Raw genomic sequence first — 27,262 nt, 5'->3', positions numbered from 1 at the left:
TGGGCCTCTTGTCCCTTGATTAGCCTCCTATTTCGATCGGTTTGGCACACATAAACGGTGTTTAGAAAGATGATGCTACTGATTTCTTGTTTGTAAGACCCTTTGAGGTTTTTTGAAAAACTCATGAAACAGTTATAAGAACAATTTTCTACAGAAATCCCAGGATGGTAACCAATTTACAAGAGTCGCCCCACCAACATAGGTGAGGTATGGAGATAGCCCCTCTCTTGGGTAGGGGGTCGGCTTTCATTTGTCCCTTTTGAGTCCACTAGCCCTCAGCCTCCTCCATTTCCAGGGCCACTGATCTAATTTCTCTATTGTCTTACTTGCTCTTTGCCTAAATGTCTCCCATGTAGTTCACTATCGCTTCCTACCACCAGATGGTGGAAAGGGAAAAGGAAATAACGGGCCAGTAGAGGAATGTGGTGGCAGGCAGAGTATCTATGGCGAAAGGTGTGGTGGTGAATGGACCCAAAACGGAGCTTCTGAATTGCCCACGAATGCCCACGGATTCCCTGTTTCCATTTTAGCGCCCACTCAAGGGTCGGCCGTCCAGGTCTGGGAGTCAGTAAGGCACAATGATGCCTGCTGGCGAGGGAGCCAGACCTCATCTCAGCGGATTCCTGGGAACATCAGACCTCGGGAACATTCCTGAACACCCGAACCCCACCTGGCCCAGGCACTGGGGCGGGGCTTAGGCGGGTCCCTGCGAGGCAATGCGTCCCCTCGGCCCCGCAGCGTCCTTCGCTCGTTTTTCCCCACGTCGGTGCCACAGCCTCCTCTGTGCGGAACTCGCACCTGGCCTGCCTGCGTTCCCACGCCCCACCGAAGGGACGCCACGTTTCTCTCCCTTCCAAGGGACCCTTTTCCTTCCCCCCACAACACCCCCCCACGGGAAGTCTCATTCCGGATTGCCTCGATGCCCCAGGGTCACCTGCTATCACCCTGGGCAGGCGTTTGGCCCCGGGCCTGCCCTGGTCTCCATCCCCAGCCCGTCTTCCACCTCTTGTCGCCCCCTCCCGCTCAGCCCCCTTCTCCTTCTCCACGTGCCCCTGCACTCCCACGCCCCTCCCCCACGGAGCCCCTCTCCTCCGGTCTCGAGGAGTCTCGCGGCACTTCCCGGGGCGTCAGCCCAGCCGCCGCGGGTGGGTGGCAGCCGCGCGGAGCGGGGTCCCTCTGGCTCGGGCTGTGAGGAGGGCGCCCAAGCGCCTCAGCCGCAGGGACGCCCCCGGCGCCTGCCCCGACGCGGCCCGGGCCCCGCCCCTCTCCGGCCCCGCCCCCGCCCGGCGGCCGCGCGTCCCCGGCAGGCGGAGCTGCAGGAGCCTCGCGGCAGCGCTGAGGAGGAGGGGAGAGCGGGCGGCGCGGCCGCGGCTGCCGGGCGCTGGGCTGGGCGGCGCTTTTTTTTTTTTTTTTTTCGCAATTTCCACTCGCGGGGAGCAGGAAACCCGGCGCAGCCGGGCGCATTGGGCCGCGATGCAACAGCAGCAGCAGGAGTCGCCCCGGGGCAGCAGCGGCAGCAGCAGCAGAGGCAGCAGCGGGCGGCGCTGAGCCGCCGCCGCAGTCACTGAGGAAGAAGCCGGCCCAGCAGCCGCCGCGTCCGGACCCCAGCGCCTGGATCCCAGCGCCCCGATCCCGGCGCACCGAACCCCACGCCCGCCTCCGCCAACTTTCACGCTGCCTCGGCGGCCCGGCCCGGCTCGACGCCAATGGGTGAGTGAGGGCCGCCCGCGTCCGGGCGTCCACTTCAGCCTTGGGGGCGGCGCGCCAGTCCCAGAACCGCGGAGCCCGGGAGGGCGCCCCGGGGGCAGGGTCCGGACGGGGGACACCGCAGTGGGCGCCCTCGCCTGCCTCGCGCGCCCCCATTCACTCCCACTTGCGCCGGTGTGCCCGCCGAGCCCGCGCGCGGCGCCGACGGGAACCCGCGGGGGCCTGAGCAGACGATCACGGGGGCTGGCCCCGGACGGCTCGGGCTGAGGGATGCAGGGGGTGTGGTTGGCTTTTCGGGTGGGCGGGGAGAGTTTTGTCTTGGCCATTTTTGCACCCGAGCGCGCCCTCCTCTGCGCTGCGGACACGGGCACCCGGACTTGGTGGGCTCCGGCCCTGCGCGGGGCTGCTGGTGCCTTTCTGGTCCTGCCTCGGGGAAAGCTAGAACCTCGGGGTCTTGGAGGGGGCTGGGTTGCCTTTGCTGGGGGCTGACAGGGGTTGGGGGGTGGGGCGGGAAACGCCCCAGTGCCTGGCCTGGCTCGCAGTCCCGGGGTCCAGAGCACCTGACGCTCCTTTTTGCGCCCCCTTCCTCCGGGCCCCGACCCTTTCGCTGCTGCCTTCCTCCAGCCTGGCGAGCTGTCTGCTCCGTGATGCTAAAAGGCCACTTCCCCTATCGTCCTTTAAGTGTTCAGGGTCTGGGACCTGGTAATGGTGATCTGGTCTTTGATTTACTGAGTAAACATCAGTTCGAAGTAGCCAACTAACCTTTGGACCCCCGGGTCCCATTTGATATAGACCCCGAGGCATTGGAACCACCTTGCTGCAGAGAAGCTGCCACTTTATTGGCAAGGGAGTTATGATTACTTGGGCTATTAAATGTTTGGTCTACCCAGGTAATGTTCTTGCTGACAGCCAGCCTCTGTTTTTCAGCCTCTGGCAGATTATTTTTGGATGTTCCTAGGCCAGGCATAGGAAGGCTGCAGATAATAATAAATCATAATAAAGTGAGACCTTTCTGTGTTCAGGTAATAGGATACCAGTATACTAGTCAGGATGTTCAGAAAGCCTGAAGGATTGGAAAAGAGAAGGTTTAAACCAGTCCGTTGTTGACAGGCAAAGTTAAAATCCCATTTGTGGTCATTTGCCAAAAAAGGTTTTCCTTTTCTAAAGCATTGGTGATCTATTGTCCTCTTGGCTTAAATGTCACTTTTTTCACAGTGCCCTTCTCTCCCACCGCCAGTCTAAATTGGTTCCTGTTCCATTTTCTCATACAGCACCTTTTTTTCGTAGCAATATTCCATATTTGTGCGTAACAGTTATCTCCTCTACTGTAAGCTCTGTGACCATAGGGACAGCACAGTGTTGCATAGTTTGCTCAGCACTTTTGGTGTCTGGCACAGAGCCGGACCTGAATATTTGTTGAATGAATGAATGAGGGGCATGAAATCCTCCTACGCTGCTGGGGACAGAACACTTAACTCACTCTTGTTTTGCTCTGGCCCATAAGATGATTTAGTTCATTGGCAGAAGTATATACTTTAAACCTTACAGGCCAGTTTAGTAATGGATTAATTTCTTCCGAGGTAACCAACAATTCTATTTTGATCACCTTTCATTTTGGGTGGGTCACCGAGAGGGTTATGCACAAAAAGAAGTTAGATCCAAATGTCTTCTCCCATGGCCAGACTGTACTTTCTGTATCTCAATGAGAAGGGGACTGAGTCTCATTTAAGAAGAATCAGACCTATTTTTCAGATTTGAACTGTTTTCATTCTTCAGAACTTCCTACGAAAAATAGAGTGCTCCTGTAGCTGTTAGTACTTTTAATCTTTGCTGTAACCATTATTGCAGGGGGAGGGGGCACCGATTTTCATTTATTTCAGGAGTTAATACTTAGAGGTGATAATATCAAAATCAATGTAATTTAATTCATGTTTATAATGGGATTTAAGGTGCTTGTAGTAGTTTGTGGCTAAACATCACCTGCTCTTTTGAAAGCATCTTCAGCAGTATATTTGTAAGGAAGTGCAGTTATTTAACCATTCATTCTGTATGTCTTCCAATGGAGTGATCTAATGGGCTGAGGTTGTGTGTATGCACACAGAGGCACATCTCTTCCTCCCAAATCTCTGGTTTTCAGATTTATTCAGTTTATCAATTTGATGCAATTTTGTTCTTTTTTAAGAGGGAGGGTCTCGCTGTGTTGCCCAGGGTGGATTCGAACTCCTGGACTGAAGATCTTCCCAAGTAGCTGAGACTCACATCACTGTGCCTGATTCTGATATACTTATATTCTTACCTGGCCTAATAATGAGTTTTCTGTTGATGGATAACGCAGTAAAACTGTATCTTATAGTTTGTTTTCTGAAAAATAACAGAAAAGAACCAAATCCCTAACCGTGAAGTGAAGCTGGTTAGTTGCAACATGGCCTCTGATAAAAGCCCATCAGAATGTGCCTCTGAACTTGCTAGGAGATGCATGCCTACAGTGCCAGACACAGAGAAAGCCTCTTATAATTACAATTACACAAATATTATGGTGACCCAAATCTGTGAGTAGTGAAGGGTTTGCAAGCCCAGCAAATGATTTCTGTTTAATTCCAGAGTAACAACAAAGTTTGGATAGCCTTTGGCAATGTATTTATTGTATTGGCGGTAGACTGCTGTATGCTAAACTAAAGCTAAAATGAACATAATGTGTTAGTCTCTACAAATGTCTTGAGTTAGAAATGGAAGAAAAGGCTCCCACCTTAATTGTACATAAGCTTTACCCACTTCTGTCCATCTTGGCATGAGCAAAAGCTTGCTGTGGCCCTGGTTGCACAGACCTTGGTGGTTTCTTCTCTTACTACTTCAGTTCTTTTGGTGTTACTGACATTCTCTCATCAACTCTTGAGTTTGTAGTTGTTTTCAATGTATTTTGCATACAGTAGTAGTTGTTCATCTATCCATCCATCCATCCATCCATCCATCCAGTGTTTATTGATCTGTTTTGCATATGTACTGTGCTAAGAACAGGTGCAGAACAGAGACGTGACACTTTGGGCTTCTCAGTCTAATGGAGGCTGACTTAAATGCAATTCTCATGGCAATATGTAGCCAAAAGCCATAGTAGAGCACATGAAAGATGAGTGAAGAAGGCCAATCTGACTTAGCCTGGAGAATGCTAAGGACAGTGTCTTAGAGGAGATCATGTTTGAGCAGAAATCTGGTTGAGTATGAATCATTGCTGCCCTCCAGCCACACCTGGTTCTTGTGGCAGAGACTGAGAACGAATACCGTGGGAACTGCGGGGCATCTCAGTAAGACGGTACAAGGAAGGATGACTTAGAGGACTTGCACCTGTGTCAGGTGGCGTGTGGGCGTGTTTAAGGAAGCTGGGCATTACTTTGGATTGGATGCTACCAGGGGGAATTTGTGACTGGGTATTTTAACAAATGTTCTCTAGAAGCAGGGAACATTGGAGGCAGGCCACATCTATGGTTGGTAAAGCAGCAGCAGTCATTTGCATTAGCCAGGATTGGGGGATGTTTGGTCATGTCTGTGGTTTGAACAAGGTGCATGTTTTGTCCGTGTTCAGACATGATTAATGTGTGGTCTTGTTTTCATCTTATTCCATCCTGCTCACAGAGTGGCCTTGTCTGATGTTGGTTTTCTAGGGAATTGTTTCTGTTCAACAGGACACCCTGGCCCAGCTGCGAGTGCCCGGCCAGCTCCTAGCCAGAACTGCTTTTTCTCCGAGTTAACTATGTGATGGGGAGGGGCAGGGAATAGGAGGCAGTGGGGGAGGAAAATGGCTTTCTAGGTATGTCTGTCGCTATTTCATATCAACCAGGTCTAGCCTGGACTGTTGTTCAATGTTAAGCACGATGGACATCTGAAATGCTATACTAAGGGAATGGAGAGTGACAGCAAGAGCAAGCTGCTGAGAACCAAGAAGTCAGTGCTAATGGGAAAGATGCAGAACAGGAAAATACCCCAAATCCTTAGTGTTAGAGAAGGAGAGCCTCTAATGCAGCGCTTCTCAGAGGGTGGCCCCCAGGCCAGTAGCACAGCCTCCCCTGCAGCCCGTTAGAGATACAGATTCTCTGGCTTCATTCCAGCAGACCTCCTGAATCAGGAATGCTGGGGGCGGGGCCCAGCAATCTGTATTTTCATGAGCCCTCCAGGTGCTTCTGATCATGGTCCAGTGTAGAACCCCTCCTTGCCTTACAGTTGAGAAAGCTGACGTCCGGAGCTTGTGGTTCACTAGGGTACACAAGGCACATTGTTCATAAGACGAAGTACTGTTATAAGTGACACATTACCTTAGAGAAGGAGAAAGACATACTCCTACTTCAAAACAAACTTCTTGTGTTAAGACAGTGCAGTGTGGATTCTTCCATGAATCCAGTTCAACCCAGACCGCCAACACCTAGGCATTAGTGGCACTAGCCAGCTGATCTCAGTGTTAGTCTCTGGGACTTTTACCAGAGTATCACACAGGCACTTTCCAGAATCCTTTACCCTCCATCCTCTTTAAAGGGGACTTTAAGATACACTGTTTGCATTATTCCAGTGTGTAATATTTGTTCATGATTTTCGATACCTGGTACCTGTATTCGTTTCTGATTGCTGCTGTAACTACCACAAACTTAGTACCTGGAGACATCACAAGTTTATCATCCGTCACTGGGCGACAATCACGAAGTCAGCAGAGCTGCATTCCTTCTGGAGGCTGTAGAAGGGAATCTCTTTCCTCGCCTTTTCCAGCTTCCAGAATTGGCACTCCTTGGCTTGTGGCCTCTTCCTGTCTCCAAAGCCAGCAATGGCTGGGCAGCTCTCTCTCCCATCACATCATTGTTACTAACTCTTCTGCCCCTCTCTTCCACGTGTGTGGACTCCTGTGATGACATTGGGTCCACCTAGATATTCCAGGCTCATGCCTCATCTCCAGGTCAGCTGATCAGTAAATTTAACTCACCTTTGCCTTGTAACCCAACATTCACACATCCTGTGCTTTAGGCTGTGGGCATCTGGAGGCGGGGAGGGAAAGTTATTCTGACCACTACACTGCCCTTGGTGGACCTGACTTTTCCTGGTTTCTCTTGGATAACCGTGTGTTCATAGTCAACTGCCCTGTCCCTCCTTGGGAAGTTTCCATCTTTGGTTCTATTTAGATTTTTACAGTTCATTAATAAAGCCATCTTAAAGTTACATCTTGCATTCACCTTTCTCTCCTCTTCACTGCTGTTTTTTTGAGACAGCTTGTCCGGCTCTTCCCCTTTCCTCACATAGCCTGCCCCACACCTACCAGGACTCTGGCACTGCCTTGATTGTGTTCTAGAAACTGATCATGCTGAGGTTATCCTGAATGATCCTTCTCCAATCACGAAGTACATGGTCTCAGGCCTCACCATGTTTGACTTCACTGAAGCTTGAGACTGAAGACTGGAACTCTTTGTTTTCTAGAACACCCTATTTTTTCCTGATTTCTCCTACACTCCTCCCTCCTTTTCTTCTACCCCTGTCCACCTGTGGAATGCTGTCATCCCTGGTCCCCTTATGTTTAGTGTGTCCTTGAGTGATTGAAGCCACTTTGCCAATTCAGGTGGCACCTATTGACGATGCCCACATCTGTCCCCAGTCTCGGTCTCTGTTCTGAGCTCAGGACCCACCCACTATAAGCACCATAAGGGCAGGAACCTCGTCAGTTTGGTCATCGTGTTCCTGTGCCTGGCACACGGTAAGCCTAAGATTAACATTGGTTGAGCTGATTATCATTGGTATCCTCTCCTAGCTAACTTCACCCAGGTGTGTCTTAGATGCCTCAGACTGAGCATGTTGCAAACTAAGCTCAGCATTTCTCCTTGCTAATACCTGCCCTGCCTCTTTTACTTCCCATTTCGTTGAGGGTATCACCACTTTTCCTGTCACTTCCATAGGGACGCTGCTGTTGTTCCTTCCCCTTTCCCTGCCCTTTCTGATCTACAGTCAAGCCCCAAATGACTCTGGAATTGACCCCATGTGTCTACCCTTCTGCAGATGCTTTAGATCCTGAGTGCCTTAGTGAAGCCTTTGTGAAGCTCGGCAGGCACCCGATGCTTTCGCTCATTCTAAGCTCATTCAGATCTCTGAGACTTTGCCCACGTAGTTCTCTTCGTGGGGAACAGATATCACTCTCTTCTCTGCCTTGTAGACTCCCTGTATCAGTTTCCTATTGCTGCAGTAACAAATCACTGCCAACCTAGTGGCTTGAAACAGCACAAATGTGTCATCTTATAGGTCTGGAGGTCGGAAGTTCAAAATGGATTTTACCGGGTCGATATCAAGGTGTCAGCAGGGTTGCGTTCTTTCTGGAGGAATTCATTTCCCTGCCTTGCCCGGCTTCTAGAGGCTGCCTGCAGTGCCTGTACTTCCTTCACTCGTGACCCCAGCCCTCCAACCTCTGCTGCTGTCCTCGCATCTCCTGTCTTTCACCGAGACCACCTGCCTGCCTTTTATGAGGACCATTGTTTGACACTGGGCCCACCTGGATAATCCAGGATTCCCCCCCCCCCCCCCCCCCCCCGCCCCTTCTCAAGATGCCTAGTGAATCACACCTGCAAAGTTCCTGTTGCCACAGAAGGGGACATAGTCACAGGTTCTGGGGATTAGGATGTGGCCATCTTTGGGAAGTCATTGTTCAGTCTCCCGCACTCCTTGTGCATCTGTGGGAGCCTGCTGCAAAGGTGTGCTGTACCATACTTTGTTTAAAAATTTTTGTGGGTCCATAGCGGGTGTATATATTTGTGGGGTACATGAGATGTTTTGATACAGGCATGCAATGCAAAGTAATACAACATTTCTTCTTGTATTAAGTCTCCATCTCCAACTGGATCTGCTCAACTCCATTGCCCTGGCACATTGCCTGGCATACAGTAAGTGCCATGTGTTAATGAATGAATATGTAACCCTTTCACCCAAGTACAGTTACAACTTGCAATTCTCCACAACTATGGACCACCAGAAGTGCGTGTGCAATTCTTAAGTCCCCTGGGCAGAGCATGTTGACAAGGTCTGTTTGCTGACAGTTCCTGGTGGCCCCCGCTGTAATGGGTGAGAAGGGTGATGCCGCATGTATTACATGGCTTCAACAAAGAACTGCATGTTTTAACACAGAAAATTCTCTCTGGCAGTGGTTCTTAACTTGGGGCAATTCTCCCCACCAGGGGGACACAGCACTATCTGGAGACACTTTTGGTTGTCACAGCTGGTGGCGGGGGCAGGGGAGTGGAGAGTCATTCTACTGGCATCTACTAGGTGGAGGTCAGGGGCGCTGCTAAACATCCTACAATGCACAGGCCAGCCGCACCCCGCACTACCACAACAAAGAGTTATCTGACCCCAAATGTCAGTCATGCTGAGGTTAAGGAAGCCTGCGCTGGGGGAACCCCAGGGGCTTATTAACACAGATGGCTGGAGTACCATTTCCTTACTTCATTATCAGTCCTTCTGGAACATAAGGTTTTGTATGTAACCACAGTCTTCGTTTTATGCACGAACCTACAAGTCACTAGAGAACAGGACTCTTTGGGACTTTCACCATTTTGTTCTTTGAATGGAGAGTGTCTTAACACAACTGTTGCCTCTCTTCTGTTGATACCTGGGTTGTTAAGCTGGGGAGAGGCAAGGGCTTTGGGGCACGAAGTTGTTAAACTTGCTTCTGATAGTGTTTGGGCCCTGTAATGTTTTATCTTTGTATTGGGATGTGCTTTTATGTGGGGGGACAGGCGATGGGTTCTCTGCTGCTCACATATTAGTTCCTGGCATTGAAGTGCTGGAAGGAGCCTTGGCAGTCGTGGCCCATGACATCAGATGATGAGACTGAGCCTCAAGAGAGGCAGAGTGACAATGGTCCCCCAGTGGCAAAACCCAGCTGCCTTCCAATATGGAAGAACCAGCCCCGCCCAGTTTCTGTAGGGGCTCAGAAAATGTCAGGCTCTTGCTTCCCCTCATAAGGCTCTTGCTACAGTCTCTTTCCCTCGTAAGTTTTTTGGTTTTTTATTTTTTGAGACAGGGTCTCACTCTGTCGCTCAGGCGGGAGTGCAGTGGCGCAATCAAGGCTCACTGCAGCCTGGACCTCCTAGGCTCAAGCAATCCTTCCACCTCAGCCACCCAAGTAGCTGGGACTACGTGTGCGTGCCACTACGCCCAGCTAATTTTTGTATTTTTTGTAGAGATGGGGCTTCGCCATGTTGCCCAGGCTGGTCTCGAACTCCTGGGCTCAAGTGATCCACCTGCCTTGGCTTCTCAAAGCATTGGGATTAGGCGGAGCCATCACACCAGGGTGTAAGGTTTTTTTAAACAGATTTATTGATATATAATTTGCATACCATACAATTTATCCATTTAAGGTGTGCAATTCAATGGGTTTTGGTACATTATTAATTTTATGCTAAAACATGTAACAATTTGCAATTTTCAGCACTTTTAAGTGTACAGTTCAGTTATACTGGGTATATTCACAATGCTTTGCAAACCATCACCACTATCTAGTTCCAAAACTTTTTTTTAAATCACCCCTCCCTAGTAAGTTTCTAACTTGAAGGTCAGAATCCATGTCCCCTGGGGGTTCCTGGACCAGCCAGCCAATTTGGAGAACACTTGGAAGCCCAAGGATCCCAGTTGAAATTCCAAAGGAAGATAGGAAAAGGGAAAGTGTGGCCTTTTTTTTTTTTTTTTTTAATGTTTTTGGTTGATATTTCCTTTGGGAGGCCCTTTATTTTCTCTCTCTCTCTCTCTCTCTCTCTCACACACACACACACACACTTACACACACACACACACACACACACAAATTAGCCAGGTATGGTGGCACATACCTGTAGTCCCAGCTACTCAGGAGGCTGGGGCAGGAGAATCACTTGAACCTGGGAGCAGGAGGCTACAGTGAGCCGACATTGCACCACTGCACTCCAGCCTGGGCAACAGAGTGAGACCCTGTCTCAAGAAGAAAAAAAAAAGTCTACATCATGGGAGAAAACACTGCAGTGCCAAACAGATCCCTTGAATTCACACACAACGGTTGATATCATTCCACGTTTCTTCACTTAAATTCCTTCAGCTGGCAAAGGTCCACCAGCAACCTGGTTGATCATGAGCACTTGGTTTTCAACTTGATCATTATCTTATGGATAAATATCTTGCAGGCACGTTCTATAGTTTTCATTAGGGGACACTTAAGGCAAAAGTTGGCTCATGGGTCTGAACTCTGTGGTCAACTGTCCTTATATTTAGCCATACAAAGAAAAATACTAATAACAAAAATCCTGTGATATTTGTCCTAATGGAGCACTATCCAGTTGGCAAGAAAAGACCAGAAAAGGCCTTTGCTTATTTCCTTTCTTTGGCCACGGAAGTGGTGGGGGCACTGCCGGAGGCTGGTCTGTCTCCAGGTATGGGTGACAGAGTGGCAAGATGAAGTGCAGTTCAGTTCATACTGTTATTTCTATCTTGGATTAAATACTATAAACATTTCAATGCTTATTAATGACTCATTTGGCATAACAAATTTAAGTCCTTGAGCACCCAAGTACAGCATGTATAGACAGTTTAAACAACCAGCTCCTTACACTTGAGCTTCTTACCAGCCAGTATGCAAACACCAGCCCTTGTGTTTTTGCCAGATTTTTCTGGACTGTTCTAGACTTGGAAGACTTGGGGCCATGTTCTAGGTCTGGTCCTCTGGGGCTGCACCAGTTTTATCCATCACATGCCACCTCCCCGTGTGAAAAGTCTTTAATTAGCTTAGTGTCCTGTCTAATTATTCCAGCTAGTTCTTAGGTTTGTGCCTGGAGCTAGATGGAGACGCTTGGCCCTCATTGGAGACGCTTGGCCCTCAATTTGGATGAAGACTGGGAAAGACCATTCTTGCTCTGCTCCCCCCTCCTCTTAGCCAGCATCTTCATGGACCTCAGCTTTCTTCACCAGGGTGTTCTGGGTGCTGTCTTATGAGCATTTTACATGCTAGCTTCTCAAAGAAATTCATTTGACACGAATGACTTCGTAAATGAGCTTTGCCTTTCTCCTGTTTTGATCATCAAAGCAAAAAAGGCAAAAACATCTCTTCACAACTTGACCGAAATGGGACAGTTTTAAACCACTTAGCCAGTGATTTCTAATTGCCCCTTTGTTCTCAACAAACTGTTAGATGGCAAAGAGAGGTGTCAACTCAAATACAGTAGGTCAATGAGCTCATCTGTGATACATGAAGCTGGATGGGCAGAGCAAGCGTTTGTTAATTGATGCTGATTTTTTTTAAAGCTTAATTGCTGCTTTTGACTGTCAGAAAACAAATGCAAGTAATTGGCTTGTGGAGGGTGGATTGTGGGGGGAAAAGTGAGGTGGAAGATTTCATCAAGTGAAGAAAAAATTGGAAAGGGGGAAGCAGTTCACACTGTGTTCATCTGTTTTTTGGGGGGCATAATGACTACAGCTGCTTGCTTGAGACATTTTTAAAGTTAGTTTTTGGAATAGGTTATATATCCTCAGGATTCGAAATTCAAAAGGTGAAAAAGTGTTTACAGGAAAAAGTCTCCCTCCCAACTCTGTCCTTCAGCTGTGCGGTGACCCTCCCCATAGGCTGCTGCTATTTTGTTTCTCAAGTTTTCTTCCAGGGAACTTTCATACATATACCAACACACAGGCATTTCTGTAATTTTCCCCTCCTTTAATGTCCTGATTAATTGTTGATGGGCGAATTTCTATCTAGCTGGGGAGTTTTTCCCCCTGGAGATGTGCATTGGAGCGCTATGCCTAGTCCTTCCATCTGGTTTTGATGGAGGGATAGGTGGACTTCGGAAAAGTTCTCCAGGAGACTGCTGCTCCATTGTCCTGAGGCTCAGCTGATCTGGGTTATTAATTGACAGAAACTTTGTCCCGGATCTTAATCCATCTAGGTGTTTTTTTTGTTTTGTTTTTTGACAGAGTCTCACTCTGTTGCCCAGGCTGGAGTGCAGTGGTGTGATCTCTGCTCACTGCAACCTGTGTCTTCCGGGTTCAAGTGGTTCTCCTGCCTTGGCCTCCCAAGTAGCTGGGATTATAGGCACCCGCCACCATGCCCAGCTAATTTTTTTGTATTTTTAGTAGAGATGGGGTTTCACCATGTTGGCCAGACTGGTCTGGAACTCCTGCCTCAGGTGATCCACCCGCCTCAGCCCCGCAAAGTGCTAGGATTACAGGCGTGAGCTACCACACCTGGCCTTAACCCATCTGGGTTTTGAACTCAGGAACAGTCTTCCCACTCTCATGTCGTGTGTATAGTAAGGACTTTCTTTAAATGATAGAAGCCAAGCAGGGCCCACTAACCTGAGCAAAAAGGATGCTTATTCTGGGGCCGCAGGGACCTCTCGTGCAACCCAAGGATGCCTGCTGGAGGAGCCGAACCCCAAGAAACAGCAGCTGGAGCTAGGTGTGGGCTGGCTGCCCAGCGTGCCCTCTGGCCACGCTTCCTCCCTGTCCCCTTTCTTCTGTGTGACTTGTTCATGGGGCACATGCCACAGTTCGAAATGCCTGTTAAGTGTCACTTGATTTGGTCCCAGTTCCACATTTTTGTTAGTGAGACTGAGCCCACTGGAGCCGATGTCTCCCCCCAGCCCAACCCTCCGTATACACAGGTGGCTGCTCCGCACCCACATCAATGGTGGGTGGGAGGTGCTCAGTTCCACTCTTGGCATAAATGTTGAAGGAAGGCGCATGGAGGACCCAAATGAAGCCCTGCCCCGTGGAGGAGGAGGTGCTACGGGCCACCCTCGGGCCAGGCACTCTCAGTGAAGATGCTAGACTGCCTGCCAGTGTCGGTGCTCATTTTCCCTGTCCTCCTCTTGACAAAGGGGTGACTGATGTGAGGCCGTGTGGCCTCTCCTGTGCTCTAGCCATCCAGGATGTTCATTCCATCCTCACAGAGTCCCTTCCATGAGGCTCCCTGAGGAAGGACCCTTGTCGGAGCTGAGAACAGTTGTGCTTCAGAGTAATGGGGCTATTTTCATCCTTTAAGCTCCTGAACTGTGTGACTAAGCTCCGTGTCACCTATTGAGTTGGCGGCCCTTAAAAAGTGTGTCTGTGCCTCTGGGGGCCCTTGGATAGGTTGGTGATAGCATGCCGTGGGGGAAGGGTACAATTGTGACATCGTCTGACTCTTTTAGGGAACCTGTGGGTTTTTAAATGGAGGAAGAGATGTAGACATTGTAAAAAACAGCCACCGCCTGACGAGTTAACCCCTGAGGTAGAGATGCGCTCCAGAAAGTGGCCAGGGGGCTCTTGCGCTAATGCCTATCTCCTCCCTCCTGCCTTCTCCCTCTCTTTTTCTCCTCTCTCTCCCCCTACCTTTTCTCTCTCTGCTCTCTTCATCCCCTCACGCTTTCTCCCATCCCTCACTCCCCTTCACCCTCTCTCCCTCACTTTCTCTCATCCAGATCCATCTCCCTACCCTCTCTTTGTCCCCTCATCTCTCTCCCATTCCCCTGTACCCCTCTCCCCTTCCACCCTCTTTTCCCCACCCCTTCTCCCCACACCTTCTCTTTCCCTCCCAGTCTCTCTCTCCTCACCCTCACTATCCACCCCCAGCCTCCTGACCCTCCCCACTCCTGCTCTGCCTTCCTCTCAGCCCCTCTGTGTTTGGCCCCATTCCTCCCAGCCCATTTCTCTTATTTTCTCTCCTCCTCACCCCTCCTCTTCTGGCCCCTGTGTCTTACCCTTCTCATTGCCCACATCCCTTCTCCACTGCCCCCTTCTCCACACTTCCTCTCCTGTTCTTACTAAGCCCTTCTTCCTTCCTACCCCTCCTCCCTCTCTTCTCTTACCCCTCAACACCCCCACCCCCCCACTTCACCCCGCTCTCTCTCCCTCTAACTCTTCCTCCCCTCTCTCCCATCCTCTCATCTGTCCCCAACCCCCCTTTTCTGTCTCTCTGCCCACTTCTTTCTCCCCCAACCCCAGCTCTCTCCCTGGAACCTCACTCTGGCCCCAGCGCCCACTCTCCTTTAACTCTTCTTCTCTCTTGCACTTCCTCCTCCCTCCCACATTCTCCCATTTCTTCCTTCAAACCCAGTATTGCTGCGTACCTCAGATTTTCAATCCCAGAGGGCAGGAAGAGCCAGGGACAGGGTTACTGGCCTTCTCCAGCCCACAGCCAGCCATGGGTCCCTACTCTAGAACAACCACGATTTTTATTTTAATGTACTTCTTTTAGAGTTGTGTATATATTATATATATATATATATATATCTTTTTGAGATGGAATCTCACTCTGTGGCTGAAGTGCAATGGCATGATCTTGGCTCACTGCAACCTCCACCTCCCCAGCTCAATAGATTTTCCCGCCTCAGCCTCCCAAGAAGCTGGAATTATAGGCACGCACCACTATGCCTGGATAATTTTTGTATTTTTAGCAGGGACAGGGTTTCGTTGTGTTGTCCAGGTTGGTCTCGAACTCCTGGCCTCAAGTGATCCACCCACCTTAGCCTCCCAAAGTGCTGGGATTACAGGTGTGAGCCACTGTGCCTGGCACTATTTCTTTTTTCTTATGAACTCCTCTTATTATCATCTTACTATCATTCCAAAATATTTTGGTGTATTTCTTTTTAGGTTTTTTTTTTTTTTTTTTGATAGAGTCTTGCTCTATCCCCTAGGCTGGAGTGCAGTGGCATGATCTCGGCTCACTGCAACCTCCGCCTCCTGGGTTCAAACAATTCTCCTGCCTTAATCTCTCGAGTAGTTGGGATTACAGGTGCCCACCACCACATCCAGCTAATTTTTTGTATTTTTAGTAGAGACAGGGGCTCACCATGTTAGCCAGCCTGGTCTCGAACCCCTGACCTCAGGTGATCCACCTGCCTTGGCCTCCCAAAGTGCTGGGATTACAGTTGTGAGCCACCACGCCCAGCCAGGGTTTTTACTATTAATATATACTTGTTGCTATATGTACATGTATTTTATATATACATATGTATATTTATGTGTATATATATGTCTTTGTTTTTTTCTCACTTCATAGTCATCTTTGAAGCCAGTGTTTTTAGTAGCTGAGTATTTGAGTTCATGCATCTTAATGTATGTAACTATTTCCCTGTCATTTGAGCATTTAGGTAGTTTCTATGATCTTGATATTATACAGATGAGGATGTGATGGACATATGTCCCCTTTCTAGCCTGTAAGGAAATCACGTTGTAGACAGGGTGGCATTTTATATCCATTCTTTATCTCCATAAATTCCCATATGACTGGACTGGCCCCTGATGATGAGAAGGAAGAGGAGTTCAGTCCACGGGGATTGGCACATGGGCATTGGCAGGGTACTTGTCCTCTGTGTGTTTGCTTTTAGTTTTAGTTCTAGAAACTCTGCTCATATGGCTTATCATTCCTTTTATATGTACTGTGTGTGTGTGTGTGAGAGAGAGAGAGAAAGAGAGAGAGGAGAGAGATGGAGACAGATCAACTGATACTTCTTTTTTTTTTTTTTTTTTTGAGACAGAGTCTCACTCTGTCGCCCAGGCTGGAGTGCAGTGGTGTGATCTCGGCTCACTGCAACCTCCACCTCCTGGATTCAAGTGATTCTCCTGCCTTAGCCTCCCAAGTAGGTGGGATTACAGGCATGTGCCACCATGCCCAGCTAATTTTTGTATTTTCAGTAGAGACAGGGTTTCACCATGTTGGCCAGGCTGGTCTCGAACTGCTGACCTCAGGTGATCCACCTGCCTCAGCCTCCCAAAGTGCTGGGATTACAGGTGTGAGCCACCGTGCCTGGTCACCATTCTTTTACCTGACTGGCATTTAAAGGAATTTTATTTCCCAGAACTGTAGGGAAAACTGTGTCCTGAAGGCCATCAGCCATCCATGTGACTTCATGTTTGGCTGAGATAGGGGTCCAACTCCCTTGCTGGCAAGGGAAAGGTCATGACTATAATAATCCCCTTGTGGTTTCTAGCTTAGGTTTGTGTCACCATGCACTCCTCTGAAAAAATTGTGCTTTTAGCTTTAAAGGGCACCAAGTAAGGGTGGCTAGAACCCCCAGGAGCCAGGCTGGATGAACCATCTCAACGCCTTGGCCTTTTTAATTCGTCACTTTCAGTAATGGACAGGATTGTGGAAAGTATTCATTCTTCAGCCACCAAGTGTACATCAAATGTCAGCTCATGTACCTGGCAAAAAAATTAGTTGAATATTTATGATGCCGTCTTGGGGCAAGTTTCAGTGAAAGTTCTAAAGTTCATGATAATAAATGTTAGAAAGCATTGGTAGCTAATATGTACCATATACTTTCTCCCTTTGGTATCTTTTCAAATTGTGAACATAACCTGACTTGAATTTGTGGGACAAACAAAACAGTTGACTCAATACTGCTGTATGTTGGAATTCAATTAAATTCTGTAAGTGTTTATTGAGTGCCTGTTAAGTATAAGATCTGATAACCAGGGGAACTCCTCAAAGACAACTCGAGTTTCACTCAATTATTCATTTTTCTTAACTTTCATTTCCCTAATTGGGAGAAGATTGTGATGTGGTCATTTTATGAACCGCCCAACAGAATAAGCAGTTAAACCAAAGGGTGTTTGAGAAAGTTCTGTTTATCCAGAAAGAAGGAAAGATACAAATTTTAGCAACACACATCAAATTAGAAGACAGCTGTCTGAGATAGAAAAATGTCTAGTCAGTCTCTGAAACTCCCTCCTCAATGGTAGTTTAGAGAGGAACAAAACAGAATGGGGTTTCTCAGATGAGTGCTGAAGTTCCCCTTACAAGGAAAACATTTCCCAAGAATTCCTGCTTTGCCTTAAACCCACTACCACGAAGATCAGCACTAACAGGAGACACGGTAGTGTGCTTCGGCCATGAGGTTGTTGCTTGGTGATGTGACAGGCACATGCTGCTTGCTCTGGTGCAGTCTTTTGTGTTCACTTGGTTCTCCCATCTCTTTTCTCTCTTCAAACCACTGTGAGAATCCCTTCATACAGTTCTCTCTGAGGCCTTCTCATGTGGTGCTACACATTAAAATCTGTTCTGGAAGCTGATATGATAGTTGATGTCATGTCTGTCTATGCCATCAAACATCATTATAAAATGTATAGTAGTGGGCTGGGCATGGTGGCTCATGCTTCTAATCCCAGCACTTTGGGAGGACAAGGCCAGAGGATCATTTGAGCCCAGGAGTTCGAGACCAGCCTGGGCAACATGGCGATACCCTGTCTCTATTTTAAAAATACAGAAAATTAGCCAGGCATGGTGGCACGTGCCTGTAGTCCTAGCCACCCAGGAGACTGAGGTGGGAGGATCACCTGAGCCCAACAGGTCGAGGCTGCAGTGAGCCATGATCGTGCCGCTGCACTCCAGCCTGGGCGACAGAGTGAGACCCCAGCTCAGAAAAAAAAAAAAAAAAAAGAAAGAAATGTGTAGTTGTGGACTCATCTTTTGATGTAAGAACTAAAACACTGTGCTCCAGCTCTGTCCCTTCCCTCCCCTTTCCCTAGAGGAAGCAACCACCCTAAGTCTTTTTAGAATCATCTTTCTTCTTTTTTAAGAAATAATTTTATCGTTTCCATATGTATCTCCTAAAAACAAACATACTGTCTGGTTTTGCTTGTTTTTGGTTTTATAAAACTGGGACCGAAACTGCAGAGACTTGTGACTTGCTTGTTGTCTCTGATTTTGCAGTTCTTGTGTTTTTCCTGTCTGGTATTCCATTGTTTGAACATGCCACTGTGTACTTACCCTTTCTCCCCTGATGGACTTTTGTTTTGCTTCCAATTTTTTGCTACTATGTACAGACTTCCCATCACCATTTGAATGAATGTCTCTGGTGTATGTGCGAAGTGTATTTTTTTAAAGGTTCATAACAAGGAGTGGTTTTGCTGGGTTTTAAGTTGCTGGATTTCCAAAGTGTTGTGCCAGTATATGTTCTCAAGAATTGAGTGAATGAACAAACTAATGAATGAAGAAGATAACATATTCATGGAAGGAGAGAGTATATGAATATTCAGCTTTAGACGAGAATGCCTAATTGATTTTCAAAATATGTGTTCCCAGAGTGTAAACATCTCTGCTGCTCCCTATTCTCACCAATATTTGGTATCCCAGATATACTGGGACGTAGGCTAAACTGCCATCACAGAGACCCCAAAACAGCATAGCTGTTTCCCTCTCAGGCTGTGACCATTGGACTGGTCAGAGTGAGTGAATTGCTTTGCTCAGGTTCCTCTCTCTTGTGGACATGGTTGGAGCTGGCTCACCAGCACTGTGTCCACCTTCCAGCCCATGGCAGAGGGAAGTAGACGGGGAGTAGCTTCTCTTTGTTAAGGACATGACCTGGAAACTGCTCACATCACTTCCACCCACATCCCATTGCAACTTAGCTACAGACTCACACCCAGCTGCAGGTGAGTCTGAGGAAACAGGCTCCAGCTGTGTAACCATGTGCCCAGCAAAAGCTGAAGGCAGAGGAGTATTAGTTTCCTATTTCTGCTGTAATAAATTACCACAAATGTAATGGCTGCAAACAACATACATTTATTATATTCTAGTTTGTGAAATCAGAAGTCCAGAATGGGTGGGCAGGGCTGAGTGCCTTCTGGAGGGGAGGATCCCTTTCCTTACCTTTTGCAGCTTCTAGAGGTCATCTGCATGACTTGGCTTCTGGCCTCTTCCTCACATCACCCTGACCCCTCCTCCCTTCATCTCATTTCCTTTTCCAGCTCTTCCATCTTTTAAAGATCCATGTGATTACACTGGCATCTGCCAGTTAATTCAGGATACTGTCCTCATCTCAAGATCCTTAATCAAATCTGTGAAGTCCCTTTAGCCACGTTATGTAACATATTCACAGGTTTGGGGAATTAGGACATGGACATACTTTGCAGGCATTGGGGAGCATTATTCTGTCTACCATGGGGGGAGCGATGGGTTCTACAGACAGTCCCTGACTTATAATGGGTTGATTGAATGGTTTTCTGATTTTACAATGGTGGAAAAATGACATGCATCCAGCACATTCCTGATCATGTCCTCATAAACTCATCGTGAGTTGAAAATATCCTAAGTCGAAAGTGCATTTACAACTTAGGATATTTTCAACTCACAATGGGTTTATGCAGGTGTAGCCCCGTGATTAGTTGAGAAGCATCTGTATTTTTTAAAAGAGGAAGGGGATAATGGGTACTAGAGAGAATGATCAGTTTCTGCCATATCATACCATCACATTTTTGCCAATCACATGGCTGTGGATATATTTTAAGTGTTAAGTTGTCAGAACTGGTGAATTTGCTGAAGGGAGGACTTTGTTTTCTGATACTTTGTGATTGTCGGGATTCAAATGTTGAAGTAATCCTAAAAAACAAAGCATATTTTTGGGGTCTTTCTCATGAGTGACAATTTCATCCGTCAGTCTTCTGTTTGCCACAGTCCTTTTGCGGAGAGCATTCCCATCCGCTGTTGTACTTGTAGCTTCCTCAGCGAAGCTAACAGAGCAGCTAGCATCCCTAGGATTAAATGACAGAGATCCCGGCGCACAGTAGGGGCCCAGATGTGTTACAAATAAACAATAACAAAAGCCCACACTAGCACATCGTGCCCAGAGCCCTCTTGTGTGTGATAATCACCTCATCATACATTGCATACACATAGTAGGTAGACAAATCAAAGCCTCCTTTCCTAATACCCTCTGGCCCTCCAGCTTGCTGTGGACTGGACGTTTGTATCCCCCTCCTATTCATTCCTGTGTTGCAGCCCTAATCCCTCATGTGTTATTTGGAGATGAGGTCTTTGGGAAGTCATTACAGGTCCCTATTCCTTTAGGCAGCTCGATTTAGAAGTCTTTATTCTTTTTTCTTTCATCAGTCGCTTTCCTCTGATAATGGGGGAGGGTAAGTCACTAATTTGTCAAATTTATGTGCACTCATTTTTGTATATAAGATAGGACAAACTTTCTGTGGTGATAACTTAGGAGTCTGCAGGGGCCAGCAAGACTCATTTGTCCTTTGCTGGATCCAGCAGCACCATCCTCGGCCCCTTTTCATTGCCTCCCTGGGCTTCGCTAAGACTGTGCTTGGACCCTTCCTTCCCTCCATGTTGTCCTAGGCCCTGTCTTGAGAAATCTTGGCTCTCAGCCTGGAGCTGACAAATTCTTGCTTAGGAGGTGGAAGAGAATCGCATGTCTGACTAAAATAATTCATACACACTGCAGTTGCAATTTCACTTTCCTGGGGTTTATAAACAGGAAGACGCCACCAATTGGGGATGAGTTATTTATTTTTTAAGGGGGATCGTGAGACATCTTATTTATCTTTGTTTTACTTAGTCTGCTGGAAAATGCAAGGAAATCCGATTTGTTGTAGCCAGACATAATTCCCTTTTCCCTTTCCTCCCTCCCCACCCGTAACTTGGCTGTTTCCTGAAGCACAGGAGAAGGGTCACCACTTGAGGAGAAGGCACATGCTGGTTCAGGAAGCCCCAGCAGGGACTGCAAGGACTCCAAAAATTATGCTCTGTGAGCACTAGTTTCGCCGGCACCCAGGCCAAGACCACAGCCTTCTCAAGTCTTCTTGTCTATGCTGGTATCGCTACGCCTGGCACAGTGTCTCACCAACAGGCAGCAAAAGAAAAATATTTGTTGAAAGAGTGAAAACAACATATGACTTTAATGCCAGAGCCTCATTTTCCCCAACCAGTTCAGAAATTGATATTTAATTTTGCATATTGATTTCTGCTCAAATGCATGTTGCCTATGATTGGGGCGACCGAGAAAGCCAGCACTACTCCGAGAAAGCCAGCACTACTCAGTCTTCCCTACTCTTGGCCTTATCGTGTTGTAAGGTTTGTTTACGTTTAGATAGCATTTCTCTTAAGAGGCCTAAAAAATAGATAAAATCATCAGTGACGCCATCCATGGGAGAATTTTGGCAACACAACAGCATTTGTGCCTAGACCACTTCTGCTGTATGTATGAGAATCTTCCTGTGGCCTTTGATTAGCCATTAACAGAAATTTCTTTTTCTTTCTTTCCTTCCTTCCTTCCTTCCTTCCTTCCTTCCTTCCTTCCTTCCTTCCTTCCTTCCTTCCTTCCTTCCTTCCTTCCTTCCTCCCTCCCTCCCTCCCTCCCTCCCTCCCTCCCTCCCTCCCTTTCCTCCCTTCCCTCCCTTCCCTTCCTTCCCTTCCTTCCCTTCCTTCCCTTTCTTTCTTTCAATGGGATCTCACTCTGTTGCCCAGGCTAGAGTGCAGTGGTGCGATCATGGCTCATTGTACTCTCAAACTCCTGGGCTCAAGTGATCTTCCTGCCTCAGCCTCCCAAGTAGCTGGGACCACAGGTGCGCACCACCATACCTGCCTAATATTTTAATGTTTTTTTGTAGGGATGGAGGTCTCGTTATGTTGCCCAGGCTGGTCTCTAACTCCTGGCATCTTGGCCTCCCAAAGTGCTGCAATTACAGGAATGAGCCACCACACCCAGCCATCAGAAGTTTCTTTTGCATTGAACTTGCCAAGAAAAGACCCATTTATGATCAGCTCCTTGTAAAGCGCGTGCCCTGTCTTCAGGGTAGCTGAGGGGCTAGCTTGTTATACTGTCCCCTCCAAAGTTTCCCTGCCATGGTTCTACCACAGAAGAAATCTTCTTTATCTTCCTTAGTTGTGGTCAGCTTTCAGGCTTGCCACACTTCCTCCTGGGTGAGTAAAGAGGCACATTTGGGTGCCCTGGGTTGGGCACAGTAGATTTGAGATAAGGGAGCCAGAGTGCTCATTTCTGCAGCAGGGCTCTCATCCTGCATTTTAGGGAAGTGTCTCTGGCCCCCTGCAGTGCAAGATGTTTTTCTTCTTTTTTCCTCTTGCTTTATGTTAGCTTGAACCAGTCGCTGGTGTTTTGCTTCAGGATTCTTTTCTCCCTCCCTAGGGAGTAATTGCTTAGAAAATGCCCTCCTGTCAAAAACATAAAGTCTTCAATATCGTAAATTGGTAGTGGAAAGTCCTCCATCATCTAGCTTAATATTTGAACCATTGCTAATGGCTAAGAGACTGCAGCATGATGGTGGGTCCCTTTGGAAGCCTGTTGGGTCAACTGGGGTGTTGGCTGTCTGCTTTGGTCAGTGTGTGTATAGTCATTTGGGGACCAGCCCATTTATCGCAGGCACTTCAATCTTTTAATGCTCTCACGCTTTGAAGAATTGTAGGAGCCATATGCCGCTTCCCAGGTAACCGAGACTTGCTAAAAATAGAGCTTAAATGGCCCCACTGTTCTGGCATTGGAAATCGTTGCTTTTTATTTTTAGGCCAGCTTGTGTGATCCGTAACTACTTTCAAGCCTGAGCAATAAGAATCACTGAGCAAGACCTTTGTCAGTTGAACACTGTTAAGGTTTGAACCTCCACTCCCAGCTAGTTGGAAGGAGAATCCAAATCTATTGAAATAGGAAGTGCTGACCTCCACATGGCTCCCCTCCTCCACCTCCACCCTCTATTAAGCAGGATTCTGTTTCATTGTGGGTTTAGGGTACTTACCACAAGAAAAATACGTTGCAAAGAATGAATTCTGGCTGTGAGTTTATGGCACCAGCCAAACAACCAGAAGAACAGATTGGCATAAAACAGCTTTGAGGCCATTAAAGAACACCACCAAGGCCGAGACCCACGCACTGTGGACTTTGGGTGGTCTGAAATGGAAATTGTCATCACCATACTTAGGTGCAGATTAATGCATTAAATGATAAATAAGAATAGGCCTAACTTCCATTGCTCATTTCATAAGTAATAGTCTCATTTTACTATCCCCATTCTTGCCCACCTTCAGTTACAGAAATAACTCTGAGTGGGTTTGCTTTTTAAAGATCTGTGTCAAGCAGATACCTCACAAAAATGGCACAGGCAAAGTGTTCTATTTAGAAGTTGCCCTGTGACACAAAACCACAGTGTGTTTTCTGTCCTTGGGCACTGGTTTCTTTGGACGTAAGTGCTAGGGGCATGGCGCCGGCCTTCCGGGGGAAGTGACTTGAAGGTGCTGTGGGCTCCGCATAGAGAGTTTTACTTCATTAACAGTCGCTTATCCGTCAGGTCCAGAAGATGCAACGGTGGTACTGGTAACCAGGTATATTCGTTTCCTATTGTTGCCCTAACAAATTACCATAAAATGAGTGGCTTAAAACAACACAGATTTTACTGTCTTACAGTTCTGTAGGTCAGAAGTTTGATGTGGGTCTCCCTGGGCTAAAATCAAAGTGCCGACTGGCCTGCATTCCTTTTTGGAAACTCGAAGGAAAATCCCATTCCCTTCCGTTTCCCATCTTCTAGAGGCAGCCCGTATTCCTTGACTCATGGCCCCTTCCTCTGTCTTCAAAGTCACCAACAGTGACCCAGGTCTTTTTCAGGTTGTGTCACTTGATCTTCTCTCCTGTGTCCCGCTCTCCTTTTAAGAGCCCTTGTGGGTACATTGGGTCCATCTGGATAATCCAGGCGACTCTTCCTTTTGTAGGGCCAGCTGATGAGCAACCTTAATTCCATCTGCAACTTTCATTCCCTTTTGCTTGGGATTGGGATGTGGGCATCTTTGCAGGGGATGGGGGGTGTTGTTTTGCCAACCCACAACAGGGACTTTGTTTTCCTAAATCTCCATGTCGGGTAGGGCCAAAGGGGCAATCATTTTGGTGGCAGCCTACGTGGAAGATGGCTTCTATATTTGCAGAGTTTCAGGAAGTCGAGAGGGTTTCTCTTAGACCACTGGACGGTGAAGTTTGTCAGATACGTTGTTTCTCTGTAGGGTTGTCCTGGAGTTTTGATGATCCCAGCTGAGACTCTTACCGGGGCTGCTAGAGCCTGGGGATGGACGGCCATGAAGGGGAGCGGGGAGTTAGGATGACTGGTAGCAGCTGGGCTGGCCAGCGAGCGAGGAATGAGGAAGCAGGGGGATGAGGACAGGAAATGATAGACAAGTCTGCCCCTTGGGAGAAAGAAAATAGAAGATGGGGTTGATTACATCTGGCCCCAAAGAAAATAAAAGCATGGGCCTTTTTGTTTGTAGGCTTTGTGATTGATTCTACTGTTGAGTCAACTTAGACGCTGGGCTAAACAAATTTATTTGCTCACTTTTTGGACATCCAGTGCACTCTTGACACTAAAAGCCTCAGGGGTTCAGTGTGGCCACTTGGGGGTTGGGGGGTGTTGGGTGTCACTGCCCAAACAACTCTCTCTGGAGAGAGCAGCAGCCTAGCTGGGGACCTCATCCCAGGAGGGCTCTGCTCTGGGAAATGTAAACCTGTCTGGCACAGACTTACAGAGGCTTAAATGTGTTCTCAAGAATTCTAACAAATAATCTGTTGTGAACTTAAACTGGTTTGGACTTTGAAGAATTGACAAGTTCTTTTGAGAAATAGTACGTGGGAGCTTTGTGCATCCTTTCCCACGGTCCCATGACTGGGAGGTATGTTACAGTGAAAGCAAGTCTCAGACATGTTTTGGCCACTCATTCAGACACTTGTTAGTACGCAGGCATGAAGAGAGCCCTGCTTTAGCTGGGCATGGTGGCACATGCCTATAGTCCCCATTACTTGGGAGGCTGAGGTGGGAGGATTACTTGAGCCCAGGAGTTCAAGGCTATAGTGAGCTGTGATCCTGTCACTGTACTCCAGCTTGGGCAACAGAGCAAGACCCTGTCTCTTTAAAAAAAAAAGAGAGAGCACCCTGCAGGCTGTTTTGTAAGCTCAGCAAAGCTTGAGCCCTCTGGCCAGGCCCCTTTTGGGAAAGAGATATTCAAGGCAGATGCCACTGTATTCCAGTGCCAGGATTCAGCTCACCCCCAGGGAGGGGACAGGGTCCTCCTCTAGTGGTTGACAATGGCCCCTGACAGTCCTGGGCCTCTTCTCTGAAGGGGGTAGACTGCTGTTATTTCTAGATTCTTCTGTGCAGTTCTTCTGAGGATGGAGATGGTGGCACAATATTTTCACCCAATTCCTAGAGCAGAGAGCCACTGCTTGTTTTCATCATGCTAATTAACCAACTCTGGTGGAAATGGACTCTGATTAGTCTTTCAAATGCTGATCCACCATCCCTGGAGTGCTTGCTTTTCGTTTGGTTACTTCAGTTGTGAGCGGACCTCTTTTAGGGTAAGGATCAAAGCCAAGTAATACAGAGCTATATGAGGAGACTTCAACAAGTTCATGGAAAATGGGTATTATGAAAAAACTATGCATGGATTTACATTTTTTTTGCACCAAAATAAACTCACACTAACTTGGCTGTAACATGTCTGAATAGTATCTAGTTTGAGGCACTAAGAAAGATAAGACACCAGTTTGGAAAGAGCCGCTATCAGAGCAACATGAATTCTGCTAAAATTGAAGCAAGAACAAACATCAAACTTATAGTGAAGCTTGAGTGGAAGAATGGTGAAATCACTGATGCTTTACACAAAATTTATGGGGACAATATTCCAAAGAAATCAGCAGTTTACAAATAGATAATTCATTTTAAGAAAGGACAAAGCAATGTTGAAGATAAGGTCTGCAGTGGCAGACCATCCACATCAATTTTCGAGGAAAAAAATTTATCTTGTTTATGCCCTAATAGAATAGGACTGACAGTTAACAACAGAAACAATAGCCAACACCACAGACATCTCAATTGATTCAGCTCACACAGTTCTGACTGAAAAATTAAAACCAAGCAAATTCAATGGTCGCCAAAACCATTGCTCTCAGATCAGGTACAAACAAGAGCGGAGATTCCAGTGGAAATTCTAAACAGGTGAGATCAAGATCATGAAGCATTTATTGAAAGAACTGTAATGGGAGATGAAACATGGCTTTCCCAGTGCCATCCTGAAGACAAAGCACAATCAGAGCAATGGCTACCAAGAGGCGGAAGTGGTCCAGTCAAAGCAAAAGCAGTCAAGAGCAAAGGTCAGGGCAACAGTTTTTGGGGATGCTCGGGGCATGTTGCTTGTTGACTTCTTGGAGGGCCAAAGAACAGTAACATCTGTTTATTATGACAGTGTTTTGAGAAAGTTAGAGCATGAGCAGGAAAACATCCAGGAGCAGTTCACCCGAGAGTTCTTCACCATGACAGTGCTCCTGCTCATTCTCATTCCTCTTATCAAACAAGGGCAATTTTGTGAGAATTTTGAGGTGAAATCATTAGGCATCCACTTCACAGTCCTTATTTGGCTCTGACTCCTTTCTTGTCCTAATCTTTAAAAAAATCTGTAAAAATCACCTATTTTCTTCAGTTAATGATGTGAAAAAGACTGCACTGACATGGTTAAATTCCTAAGACCCTCATTTCTTTAGGGATGAACTAAGTGGCTGGTGTCATCACTTACAAAAGTGTCTTAACCTTGATGGAGATTATGTTGAGAAATGAAATTTGTATTTATAATTTTATCTCTTAATTCTATTTTCCATGAACTTTTTGAAGTCCTCATATAGTACACTGTTTCTTTTTTTAGTGTGGATTGCTATTTTTATTTATTTATTTTTTATTTTTATTTTATTTTGAGATGGAGTTTCGCTCTGTCGCCCAGGCTGGAGTGCAGTGGCACGATCTTGGCTCACTGCAAGCTCTGCCTCCTGGG

At 47.2% G+C, this 27,262-nt stretch overlaps 1 protein-coding gene across 3 annotated transcripts in view; it reads left to right on the top strand.

Moving 5' to 3' along the window:
• Nucleotides 1-1,402: 1,402 nt before the first annotated feature.
• Nucleotides 1,403-27,262, top strand: part of SH3KBP1 (SH3 domain containing kinase binding protein 1) — a 370,029-nt gene continuing 344,169 nt past the window's right edge. For 2 of the 3 annotated variants that reach the window (XM_010389057.2, XM_010389053.2), the window contains exon 1: nt 1,403-1,710. In XM_010389057.2, the coding sequence (XP_010387359.1) occupies nt 1,707-1,710 (4 nt within the window). In that variant the 5' untranslated portion in view covers nt 1,403-1,706. The remainder of the gene's footprint in view (nt 1,711-27,262) is intronic. The other variant, XM_010389055.2, reaches the window with a different exon arrangement.

This window comes from Rhinopithecus roxellana, chromosome 7 (genome assembly GCF_007565055.1).
Source record: "Rhinopithecus roxellana isolate Shanxi Qingling chromosome 7, ASM756505v1, whole genome shotgun sequence".
In the NCBI taxonomy this organism is placed as follows: Eukaryota; Metazoa; Chordata; class Mammalia; order Primates; family Cercopithecidae; genus Rhinopithecus; species Rhinopithecus roxellana.
This window is presented reverse-complemented; position numbering and strand designations above follow the sequence as displayed.